The sequence below is a fragment of the Lissotriton helveticus genome, chromosome 8 (genome assembly GCF_964261635.1).
Source record: "Lissotriton helveticus chromosome 8, aLisHel1.1, whole genome shotgun sequence".
NCBI classification, from domain to species: domain Eukaryota; kingdom Metazoa; phylum Chordata; class Amphibia; order Caudata; family Salamandridae; genus Lissotriton; species Lissotriton helveticus.
Window position 1 is genome coordinate 248484676 of NC_136069.1, and position 12400 is coordinate 248497075.

Below are 12400 nucleotides of genomic sequence, written 5' to 3' on the forward strand. Positions count from 1 at the left end.
GGTGAATCTGGAGGGCAGCCCCACCCCACCGGTTTGTCAGTGTCGACATGCTCTGTATTGTGCTGCTCGTGGGGCAGGGGCGGGGGTGTGCCGCAGGCTGCTGCTCAAAAGGCACGTGATAGCACTGGCTCTCTGTAGGCATCTGAACTCTCTCACCAGCAGATTTGACTTGAATGTTCACAGGCAGAGGGGTTAAATTGAGGCTTGAGCTGAGCACCAGAATCTCTCTCACTGGTGCATTTAAATGTTGCTAAGTGCTTGTGGAAGTCTAACTGCAGTCAGTCAACTTAACTGGATAGAGAGTAGTTCAAACTGCAGAGCACCAGACGTGGGGCAAGGCAGCACTATCAATGCTGTGCAGGGGTCGACTTTTAAGGGCGATCAAATAAGACCCGTAGTATGCTGCTGCAACTGGTGCTGAGCTGAGAGATGCCGCTGTGGAAAGCACTCTGCAGAGCTGTATGTCCAGCAGTTTTCCCGAAACAATAAAAATGACCAGGGAAGAATGAGGTAGCAGTAGTGATTAATTTTCCTACTGGAGAGAGATCAGAGTTTTTGTGGCAGTTTTGACTCATGATATACTAGCACAGACAGGTTCATTAATTGCCTACTGAAGATTACTATGCGGATGGAACTGTATTTTATGTAGATAGCGCAGTGGGCTACTGCTTTTGTCACAGAGATCCTTTTGATACTTGCAGTTCATAAGCTGCAATCAGCTCTTAACACAGTGACCTATAAACTGTCATCAGATGCATTTAAACTGCATGGTGTAGGTTATAATGTTATGTTTTTCCCAATCTTTCATTATCATAATGTTGCTAAAATGGGTTTGTTTGGTTAGAAATGCATTCCTATTTGCAAAGCCAATTCTAACTAACCACTGTGGTTGGTATTAAATCCTGCATTTGTGCTTCTTCACTCAAACACTCCTAATACATGGCCTACTAGTATGGATGACGTGATTCCCACATCGTGTAATCCTCTTTGTGTTCTGTATCATTCCCTAGACTGATTTACACATATGTGATTCATTGTATCTGCATAATATGTGTGCGATGTAAAGTGCTCTGACACCCTACACTGGTATGAGTGATGCTATAAAACAAATTAAATGGATGTGAGAGGGTGGTGGTAGAGCAATGAGGGGCCCTGGTGGAGCGTGATAGTGAGGGAATCTGTGGAGACGGTGGTCATTGTAGTGCCAGTTGCCACCAGTGCTAATGCCAGCCCTGAGTGAGTGCGACAGTGATGCCTGTCATTGTGACGTTTGAGATTGACATCATACCAAAAGGGAGGTACTGTAACTTCTAAGTTGTGATAAAAGGTGTTTATGTAGCCAAGTTACAATGACCTGGCAATTTTACACTGACTATTCGGAGAAACGAATGAATGTTATAAATTGTCCGTGGTACTGCAAACAGCTCAGCTGTAGTGGTCCAGGGAGGTGTAAAACCATGTGCAATGATGTGAGGAGGATGTGCAATTGGCTTCACTGCTTGATTATGCTCATGTGAAAGTGTCACTCTAAGTGTCACACACTTGGTCATTGAATGTCACTCATAAGTACACTGAAACCATGAAAATGTCACACATACAATCTCAAACCTTGGCAGTTCTGAGAATGGCTTTCTTCAATACATCTTCATTAGAGAACTGTTTCCCGTGAAAAGCTTTGTGCTTGCCCGCAACAGGTGGTTTTTGGGTTGTCAGTTGGAATGAGCAGCTCGATCCGTGGATTGAAGAGGAAAACATCTGTACTACTGGCCGGGCGCTCATTTTGTATATATCCACACAGCTTTCTGTGGCTTGCCTTGCTAGTTTGGAAGTTATCAAACTGTACCATGTATCATGAAATTTACTTTTGCAGGTAAAATTTTAAGTACAATATAAAAAATTAAAAACAGGCAAAGGGTTTTTCACATTTGACAAAATGAATGGGAATTAAGTATGAGTCCACTAAGCCACCAGCCCGGCTAGGAAACCAGGCACCAGAAAGCCAAAAGCTCACATAACACTCACTGTCCCACACAGAGATGTTTGAAAAACTGAAGATGAGCCAATGGAGGGGTAGAATATGGGAGCGATTTTGCATTTCTACACAAAGCAGCATTTTCCATCCTCTGTCCCAGGCAACTAGGCACATTTTCTCCTTGTAGTCTGGGACTGCCATCATCAACTGTACTTAAGGGTCCAGTTTATCTTAAGAGAGTGCCACAGGTGCTGCCGAATGCTAAGGTAGCCCTGTATTTATTCCATTTCATGCCTCTTTTTTCCCCCACCATACATTTCTTGTCTTTTTACCTCAATCCTGCAGGTTCTTTTTAATACCTCCTCATTTCCTCTGTTTCTATCTTCCTCCTTATTTATCACTTTTCTGCCTTCTCTCTCTTGCTCTTGGTCAAATTCTCACAGCACAAAAAGTGATACTCCTAGAAAGGAGTGCAGTGGCCTATCAGCTGCGAATGCATGCACACATTAAGCACTGGCGGCCAAGCCAAAATTCAGCTTGCCATAGAACTGTGCCTGTTATCAAAGGAGGGAGCTGGACAATGTGAGAAAGGAAATTGGGTGGAAGCCTGAGAGATTTGGATGTAAAATACGCCACCAACCAGTGACTCGCATGGGCACACTGGGAACTGTCCCAGGGGCCCCACGCCCACAGGGGCCCCCTGCAGACCAGATGGCCCCACAAGCCTAGAGGCCACATGCAGACCAGAATTTAACACTAATTTTCCATTAAACATTTTTATTCCTGTGCGGGGCTGTGTAGGCAGGGCCCAGTGCACTGCTTTGCTCGGGGTAGCTAATAATGCTATTAAGAGGGCCCTGCCACCAACTAGAAAGCTTAAAATATGCCCTCTTCTGTGCTTAGTCCGTTGCATGTACACAAACGACAAATTACTAAACCTATACAGCGAAAAAACACTAGCCGGAAACGTGACCTTTCTTGGAAGCTTCTTTGAGAGACAGCCGCGTGTCACCTCCTGTAAACAGACGTTTTAAAAACAAATGAAAGAGAACAGGTGAGAAACCGCATGGTATTTTAAGACGTGTCTAATAAGAAACTATTTCTGTTTTAGTCAGATGCAATGTTGTCACTAATTGCCTGCAGCTGCAAACTGCTGCAAATTGCAAAAAAAAACAGAGCGGGGACAAGAATTGTATATAACAAGAAGGCAATCTTCCTCGTGTGAAAAGAATATCGTTTCATTCATTCATGCTAATTTCTTGTGTACTGTGGAGTCTGTGAAACAGCTATTTGATTATTTTCGATTTTCTAAATGTGCGGCGAACAAACACGTAAGACGTACCGGCGCCCATTATAAACTGTACTGCGTGCAGTCAAGCGTGCAGGAGGAGTGACAGTCATCACAAACAGCTGAGCAGCAACATGCGAGCAGAAGGCAACCTTTACCTATTACCCAGGAGATGATGAGCAGCTCCATCCACGAGAAGCTGGAGGTTTTCATCCTGAACAGCTGCTTGGAGTTGTCGGTGTTAGTTTCATTAGGCCGGAGTTTGGTGCCTTCGAATCTGTCAGCTGCGTTCATGACCAGCAAACCGAGGAAAATGGTGAAGGAGGCGGCGTGGGCCACGAACTTCATGAATGGGCCTCGCAAGATCTTTCCCAGCTGCAAGAAAAGGCCACAAAGCACAGGCAAATGTGAAGTAAACAAGCTGCTAAATACAGGCAAACAAATCATGGTGAATGTTTATACGACATGGAGCTACCCACTAAAAGGAGACCTCAGAATGTACTTAACATAAGAAGGTGCTTATCAATAAGGGTGTAGTAAAGCACCGGCCATACCAGCCTCAACGAGGGTGTAAATGAACAGTGTAGAATGCTTTTTATGGATCTTCTTTACTTTAAATTGTGACTGCCATATAGCACGATAGAAACCAAAGCTAATAACACTGCAAAATCAGATGACACCGTTCTGTGGTGGGAGCCAAGGGGTGGCAAAGGAGCCAAACATGGTTCCAGAGAGACTTTTGAGCTGGAGGCCCCTCCTCGTATAGTGAAATGGGAGAAAATGTAATTTGGTGCCAGTCAACCTATAGTTCATGTGTCAAAGTTTAAGCCACTTACAATCTTGTAAAGGATTCCCATTTGGATTTATGGTATGACATTAAGACCATGTTGATGCCCAGAAAATTTGGCAAGGATGTGGTACAGGTGGCAGAAAGTTGTCAAGAAAGTTGTGATGATTTTCAAGTCACCAAAGAAGATCTTTCACACATACCAATCAACAAACCACAACATGGTGAGTATCTGACTGTGTCATGTTTTTACTCGGAGTGCTGGAGTCGGATAATGTCCTACAATACCAGTATGCTAGGGTTCTTTATATTTATGTATTTCATATCTGTAACTAGAACAATTTGCCAAGTTGTATGGGTCACCAATTATTGCAGGCAAAAACTATGGTAGCGCTTGTGCTGGAAGCAAGTAATGGCATTCGCACTAGGAGCCGTAGTAGTCATACGGTGCCCTTTTCCTGTTTGTGCAACAGCGCACCTTTCAAAGGGTGTGCCGAGCACAAACAGTGACAGTGCGCCCTATTACAGAGAATGCGCAGTCCCCAGGATAGACGCTAGCTCTCGCTGCCCTCAGGTCAGCGCATTCAAGTGAAATATGGAGTGGCTGCTTCAAAGTAGCCCCATGTTTTTAGAGTGTTGCAATGCCACCTGCACTTTGAAGGGGGAATGTTAGAAATGGCATTCCTGGTTGGCTGAGGTATGCACCCAGAACAGACAAGAACCACCTCTCTAGTCAGGGTAAGCTAGATACATAATAAGATAACCTGTACTCACCCTCTGGTAGGTTGGCACAGAGTAGTCAGGCTTTTCTACAAAGGCAATGTGTAAAGTATTTGTGCAAATCACTTACACAGTAACACAATGAATACACCACAAAAAGACCCCACACAGGTTTAAAAATATAGATTATAATTTTATGAATTAAACAAGACCAAAACACAACAAAAATCCCATAAGTAGAACCGGAGTTATGAATCTTGAAAGAATTATCCAGAAACAGTGGTTAGTAGTCAATTGCGCCAAAAGGTTACTTTAGGTTGCGCTATACCAGGGTTAATCTAAAGTTCAGGCCGACTGCGATAGAGTGCAGGTTGGCTATCCTGCGAGCCAACGGCACAGTCCCAGTGCGAACGAGCCTGTTTGAGGTCGTGAATATAAACCGAGGTGTCGGGTAAAAGAACCTAGTCAAAGGATAAGGATAGGGCATCTGATCAGTGACATCAGGAAATGCCACCAGGAAACTTCTTTCCTGGTGGCATTTCCTGATCTCACTGATCAGATGCCCAATCCTTATCCTATGACTAGGTCCTTTTACCCGACACCTCAGGTTTCAGTTATAGCACAATAAAGGAGGATGGACCTAGCTCGAAAAAGCCTCTACCTCCCCCATTCTTTTTGATATTTAAGGTCGTGACTAGCCAAAAAGCTTGATTTCAGGGGCTCAGGAGCATTGTTGATGAAAGCAGCTGTAGAACCCATTTCTGAGGACGATAGCTCAAAGAGGGCACCTCAGACAAGTGAAGGACTTGCAGAAGGCAGAGTCCAGCAGCACCAGCAGAATTGCAGGAAGTCTTTTGTGTCCCTGAGATCTCAGAAAAAAGTGCCTGTGATGTAGGGGGGTGACTTTATAGGAACTCTCTGAAGTGCGCAAGGATCACTTTCAACCCAGTCCTGTCTGCCAAGCTAACCCGGTGGGAAAATCAGTGCTTTCTGTGAGGACAGGGGACAGCCTATTCAGATGTAAGTATGGTCTACCTATCCCCCTTCCTGCCCAGGAAGGATATCAGAATGCAGTTGAATGCAGATGAGTGCTCAGCCACACCCAGACCTTCGTATGTTTGTGACTGTTTAGGGGTATGCATAAAGTGTAGCTGTCACCCAACCCAGAGGTGTATTGGAGACAGGCTGTCAGGCACAAAGAGCAGTAAGTAAAAAGAAATATCCACTTTCTAAAAGTTAAACAGGTAAAGCTGCCTACAAGGGATTCAATCAAAAGGTGTTTTTCTTAAAACATTCAGTATATCTTCTATAAAGTGACAACATATGACACCACAAAAAAAATCTTGTGACGGCCAGATGCAGGTAGGTGCCGTACGGATTGGATTCTTGACTGAAGTTTCTCTCAGTCGCTAAATCAGTGATCATCCTGGCTAGTTACGGTTGGGGTAAATTAATCCCTCAAAAGAGTTGCTTTTTATTCCATAAGATCTACATTTTAACCTCTTTTATCCATCACTCAAACGGACTACTCTTTGAGTCTAGACTTTAGGCGACAAGAATTTCCTTTTGAGTTTCACCTAGTCAAATCCATCCCCTATGAGTAGTAGATGTAATTTATGTCCTCTTGAAATGCCTAGATCTGTTTGAACAGTATAGGGCATGAAACATGTAGACCCTCCACACACCTTACACATTTCTTTAGACCGAAGCAGATATACTTTCCCCCTTCAGTCCACGACTCACCAGTCGATATTTTATCGCATAGCACAAGAACCAAGTGAATAAAGCCTTTGGAGTCTCTTGTAGCTATTTTAGATCACACCCACGTGGCCCCACTTCTATTCACTACACATAAGCCCTCTCATAACACCCTCAAGCTTCACAACGGTAATCAAAAAAGAACTCCGGCAAAGAGCCCCATTGTGTGGCGCGTTGGGCATTACAGCGACGGCCCAACGAGGAGCTGCCCTATGATGAGGCCTTATTGAAGCTATCCCAGTGCTAAGAGACACTCTTTTCTTCTAGCGCCTGGTTGACAATACTCACCCATCCCTGCCACTCCTCATTTATCTTCTCCCTCATCGGAACAGCATACTCCTTTGTTTTTGCCAATTTGATTGGGGCCTGTATGCTGGACCTTCTAAGCCCTCGTCCCCATTGTGATATTCACCCAAAAATATTTACATCGAAACTTACATGATTTATTCAGTAAATAAATTACAGTAACCACGTGTACCAAAAATAATTAGATATATATTAAAAATGCAAAAAACAGGCGTTCGAAAGCAAACAATTTTTGCATACATTGATAACAGAAATCAGGGATGAATCAAAGATGGAAATATACTAGTCATCAGTGTATAAATACCCATCTCCGTGCTATCATAAATTGAGTTGATCCTAGACAAAGGATTCAAGACTCAAAGTAATTTAGTTTGACTAACAGGAAGAATTAGTTATACATCGACGTTTCGGCCTCCTTTGTAATGTATCAATGAGACCATCTTCAGGACATAGATGGATCTTGTGAGATTCCTCTACTCCTTGTTCGTTAATTTTAAATTCGATACAGTATATATGGAAAGGGTCTCTTCTATGATACACAGAGCTAGAATTTAGTATATTAGATGTTCTTTGCACTCTAGCCCTTGCATTTATCACACGGTCTCGTTCAACGTTCAAACACATTTTTCAGCAAGTTTACTAATAGCTGGAAGAAGGGAAATTGGCCTGTAGCTTTCTGGGGTTGATGGATCTTGTGAAGATTTTTTTTAAAAGTGGCATTAGCATGGCATGTTCCGTGCTGCAGAACTTCACCTCTATCAAAAGACTGATTAATTATATTCTCCAGGACCGGACAGATTTCCTTTCCACCTTTCAGAAGAATTTTGGGTGGTGCAGAGTTCAGAGGGGACCCTGATTTAATTGATGTCAGTAAACCTTCAATATTTCCTGTATTAATCTTTAGGAAGGTAGTTAAACGCATCAGCTCTTTTTCCATCTGGGAAGGTGGGTTCATCATTGGGAATTTGAGATGCTGTTCCTGGCAGAGTTGCAGACAGTTTATTAACTTTCTTCAAGAAAAAATTGGGAAACATATTGCATTTAACGTCCAATGGTGTTGGGCCTGCTGATGAAGTAGGAAGCTTCATGAGTGACTTTGAAATTTTGAAGAGTTCTTTAGCTGAATTGACATAATTTTTTATCTTAATATTTATAAAATCTATCCTGGCCTTCCTAAAAGCATACTCACCTATAGTGTGACAGAACATTAGGAATCTCAGAGATGTTCATTCCATGTCTGGTGTGTTCAGAAAATAGATTCAGGAGTGTAGCTTATCGATCAATAAGAAAAATATTTTTATACTCCTCAAGCCTTTGATATGGCCAACAAAATATATCTCTCTGTAGAGCCCTATCCTCTTTTTCAGGCGTGTGTGTGATGGGGATTCATCCCCAAGGACCCTCAGGAACACTGTTAGTTATGTTTGGGAATATTTTAAAAAGCTACAATGTGGGGGTGATCCATTCCCCTTTACACCCAATTCTTTTCTAACCATTTTCAGGGTGAGAAGATATCAGATTGGAGTTTCTGAACAACAATTAACAATGTTTGTGGACATTCACACACGTGACAAAGAAATCCATGGTGTAAAATTCATTTACTTTAGACATTTACTTTACTTCTGGATATTCCTGTCAGGCGTAAATTATGTATTATTGGCCATAAAATATGTTTATAGCCCAAAACACCATTGTTTGACTAGACCGCCAAATGTGCTTATTGTATTCACAAGAGTGTCGTAAAATGCACACTAATGATTTATCATCATCATCATTAGATGCTTACTGTGCTCTTGATCTAGAGTGCATATTGGTTTTTGGATAGGTCGAGGTCCATCATAAAGTGCATTTAGTTCGTTTTAGCCACAGTGCATGCCAATATCTGGACAAACCAAAGACCACAACTCTATATGTATCTGTACTCATTATTCTTAGCACCTCTAGATAGTGCCAGGTCCAGCTAATTTACAAAGTGGTATTATTCATTTTTCCCTGAGAGATTTGTAGTTAGGGCAGAAAAATAGAAAATGTACGATGGATTCAGGGTTGCATTACAAGCAGGACAGAGATCATCAAAGAAAACATCCTTGCTCCATTTTTAACAAAAAGGTTTCGTAGGTATAGTCTTGTACCAAAACTGAAAAAATAGTTTCCGGGTCAAAGGAGGGACAATTTCATCCAGTGTCCTCAAAACAGGGGACACATTTAAAATTAAGAAATTTGGTAGTCAAGTGGCCCTCTGCAATGTCAGCAATGATATTGCTTCCCAAAACTTTTCCTTCAGCATCAATCTGGATACAGTTGCCAGGCTATCTGGGTCAGACCGGAATCCCTCCATCCTAAGCCTCCCCAGTAGCTCTTTTACCAGGGAATCAAGGTGATCGACAAAGACTTCAATAGCTCGGAGAGGGGCTCTCGGTATGGCAAGAGTTCATCCACTGTCCACAACCTGTGCCAATACATCAGGAGTTGATAGCTTACTTCATGCCTCAGCTGCCTTTGTGCAAGATTCAAGTATAGAGGCACCAGCGGGGTGCTAACCGGTAGATTTACCAGGGATCTAAGGAAGCGATTTTCGATTGTGGACAAACAATGTGTCAAGCATGTGCCCTACAGTTCGGCCCCAGAGAGGACACCACCTAATAATTTTGTGTTATAAATTTCCAGAGCGGGTGCTAGCTGTCTTTATAATGTTTTCCTGTGTATTTTAGTAATGTTCGCGGTCTGATGTATAAGTTGCATCTTCACCTTTTCTAAATGTGCCGCCCAATTTATTGTCGGAGTCAGGCGGATGCCCAAATAATCGAAAGCATTGACACACTCCAGATCACTAATACCAACTAACACAGGTCTTTTGTTTAGCTAACCCACTCCCTTTCTAAAAATCATATATTTGTTTTTTGATTCATTTAACACCAACCCTCGCTCATTACAAAACTTGATAAAATGATTTAAAAGCTGCTGTAATCCCTGCTGCGAATTTGAGATTAAAAGTGAATTGATAGACATAGGGGGGCAGACAGGGCACACAGGGACTGACCCACAACCAATCTCCCAGATGTTCGCAGACTACTACAGCTCCGTGTACAACTCGACTTCCACTTTCTCCATCACAGACTCTGAACAGCTCCTAAGAGAGATTCAAATGCCGACCCTGACCACTGACGAAAGGGATACGCTCGACAGTGCCCTTACGGACGATGAACTTGCAAAAGCGACCCAGGGCCTCCGCCCTGGCAAGGTTATGGGCCCCAATGGTCTGCTGATCAAGCTCTACAGACTGAAACCCGACGCTATTGCTCCATACCTGCGTGTTATGTTTCATGAGAGCCGAGAGAAGGGGCTTCTACCATACGACCAACGCCTAGCCCCACTGGTAACGATCCATAAGGAAGGGAAACCCCAGAATCAAGGCTCCTCCTATAGGCCTATCTCCCTGTTAAATGCAAAACCTAAAATTCTAGCCAAAATTCTGGCAAACCGCCTTGTATGGGTGATTTGGAAACTGATACACCCTGACCATTCGGGTTTTATGCCCCACCGCAATACAGCACTGAACCTGCGGTGCCTACATGATGTCTTAGAAAGACTCGACACAATCCATGAAGCTGCGGTAGTGGTCTCGTTGGATGCCTCGATGGCATTCGATACGATAGAGTGGTCGCTGTCCTAACAAAATTGGGTTTCAGTTAACAATAAAAATCAGTGGTCTTTGGTCTGGGTCGAGGGACCCGTCAGGGATGTCCTCTCTCGCTTCTCCTTTTTGCCCTATCCCTAGAACCCCTAGCAGCATGGATCCGTTGGAGTCCTTCGATCCTAGGACTCAAATGGACGGCGGGATGGGAGGACTGAATTTCGCTTTACTCGGATGATATCCTCCTATTTATGTCCTCCCCCAAGTCTTCCCTGCGAGTCGTGCTTGATATTTTCACCATTTTCTGGAGATATTCCGGGTACAAGATTAACTGGGGCAAGTCCCTTCTATACGTTCTTAGTGGCGATCTCCGCCCCCTGCCTAGTGACTGTCCCATACAAATAGCAAAGGAGGGTTTCCGCTACCTGGGCACTTTATCGCAGCTTTCCCCAAGCTCTTATATGAGCGTAATCTACTCCCTCCGCTCAATACGCTCAAACATGATGTTGCTACTTGGAAGACACTCTCGCTATTAGGAAGGGCGGCATTATTCAAATCAATGTCACTGCCGCGTTTCTTATATGCTCTGCAAAACTCCCTCGACTAAGTCCCAGCCAGATACTTAGACGAGAAAGAGAACCTGCAGAGAGAGCTGTTGTGGGATGGAAGGCCTCGTATAGCGCTGCGGAAACTGGTCCTGGGTTGGTGTGATGGGGGTATCGGTCTACCTGACATAAACCGATACGGCTGGGTGGCACACCTGGCGGCAATAAACCATTGTTTGTATAGACTCGAAGATGACCCTGCATATAGGATGGACAAATGGTTGTTGCCGGGGGGGTACATATTACAGAGCTCTCTAATCTAGGCCTCAAATATGTCACTTTACGGGACCACCGAAACATTCACTGACAATTTGGCACATGGCCAGTAAGAGTCTGGGGTGGGACAAGAAATTCACTCGTGCTACCCCCTATGAGATTCGGAACGACTGGGTCCAATGGGTACCACAAAAGGGTTTGACAAGTGGGATCTGATGGGACTCTCTACCATCGGGGAACTATGGAAAAACGGTGAGGTGATTCCGTTCGCCGCTCTGCAACAGAGCCACAAACTCTCAGACTCGGAGTACTTCAGGTATTTGCAAATCAGACATGCCCTGCAGTCGAGTCTGCCCAAAGACACCTCCCTACACGATGCTTCGCCACTAGAGGACAGACTCTTAGATGGCTATTTGCCGGACGGAGTTATACCTTGACATACAAAAAGCTGATAAATAACACCCCAGATCCTCTTATTCTCCTGCGACAACACTGGGAGGGTGGCGGGTTGGAGAGAGACGACGAGGAGTGGCAGGAGGCTCCCCAAAGGAGGTTGCAATCAAATCCAGACTGCGTCTGGTCCAGTTAAAAATCCTCCACAGGATATATGTTTACGGGCCAACCCTGGTTAAAATGGGAAAGATACATGAGGGCAGCTGAAGGCGCGGATGTGGGTGACTTGGTTCATTTATGCACATAATATGGGAGTGCCCCCTTATCCAGTCCTATTGGTCATGAATGCACAAATGTATGAGTCATGCGTTGGGAGTAATCATATGGGCCGAAGCTAAGAGATGTCTCTTGAACATTTGGGAGCCCACTGACCTCAACAGCAGAGATAAACTCTGGGCTACACTGGGCCAAATTTTAGCCACACGGAATATTGCGCAGCTGTGGGTAGCGAAGGAACCACCCAGGGTGGACACCTGGAAAAACTACATGGACTGGTGCATGTTCAGGGGAAAAACGGTTTATGTCTACCATGGGTGTCCCAGGAAATGGTCCTCTATGTAGGGCAAATGGAACAGTTAATGCAGAAGGATATGTATTCCCCCCCTTGATCCTGTTTCAGATGACCATCTTACACCATAGTCATTGTTGTCAGATGGAACTA

At 44.0% G+C, this 12400-nt stretch overlaps 1 protein-coding gene across 3 annotated transcripts in view; it reads right to left on the reverse strand.

The window, feature by feature from the left end:
• Nucleotides 1–12400, reverse strand: part of TRPC6 (transient receptor potential cation channel subfamily C member 6) — a 453173-nt gene that overhangs the window by 277453 nt on the left and 163320 nt on the right. For all 3 annotated transcript variants that reach the window (XM_078655966.1, XM_078655967.1, XM_078655968.1), the window contains exon 4: nt 3419–3635. In XM_078655966.1, coding sequence (XP_078512092.1) covers nt 3419–3635 — 217 coding nt within the window. The remainder of the gene's footprint in view (nt 1–3418; nt 3636–12400) is intronic.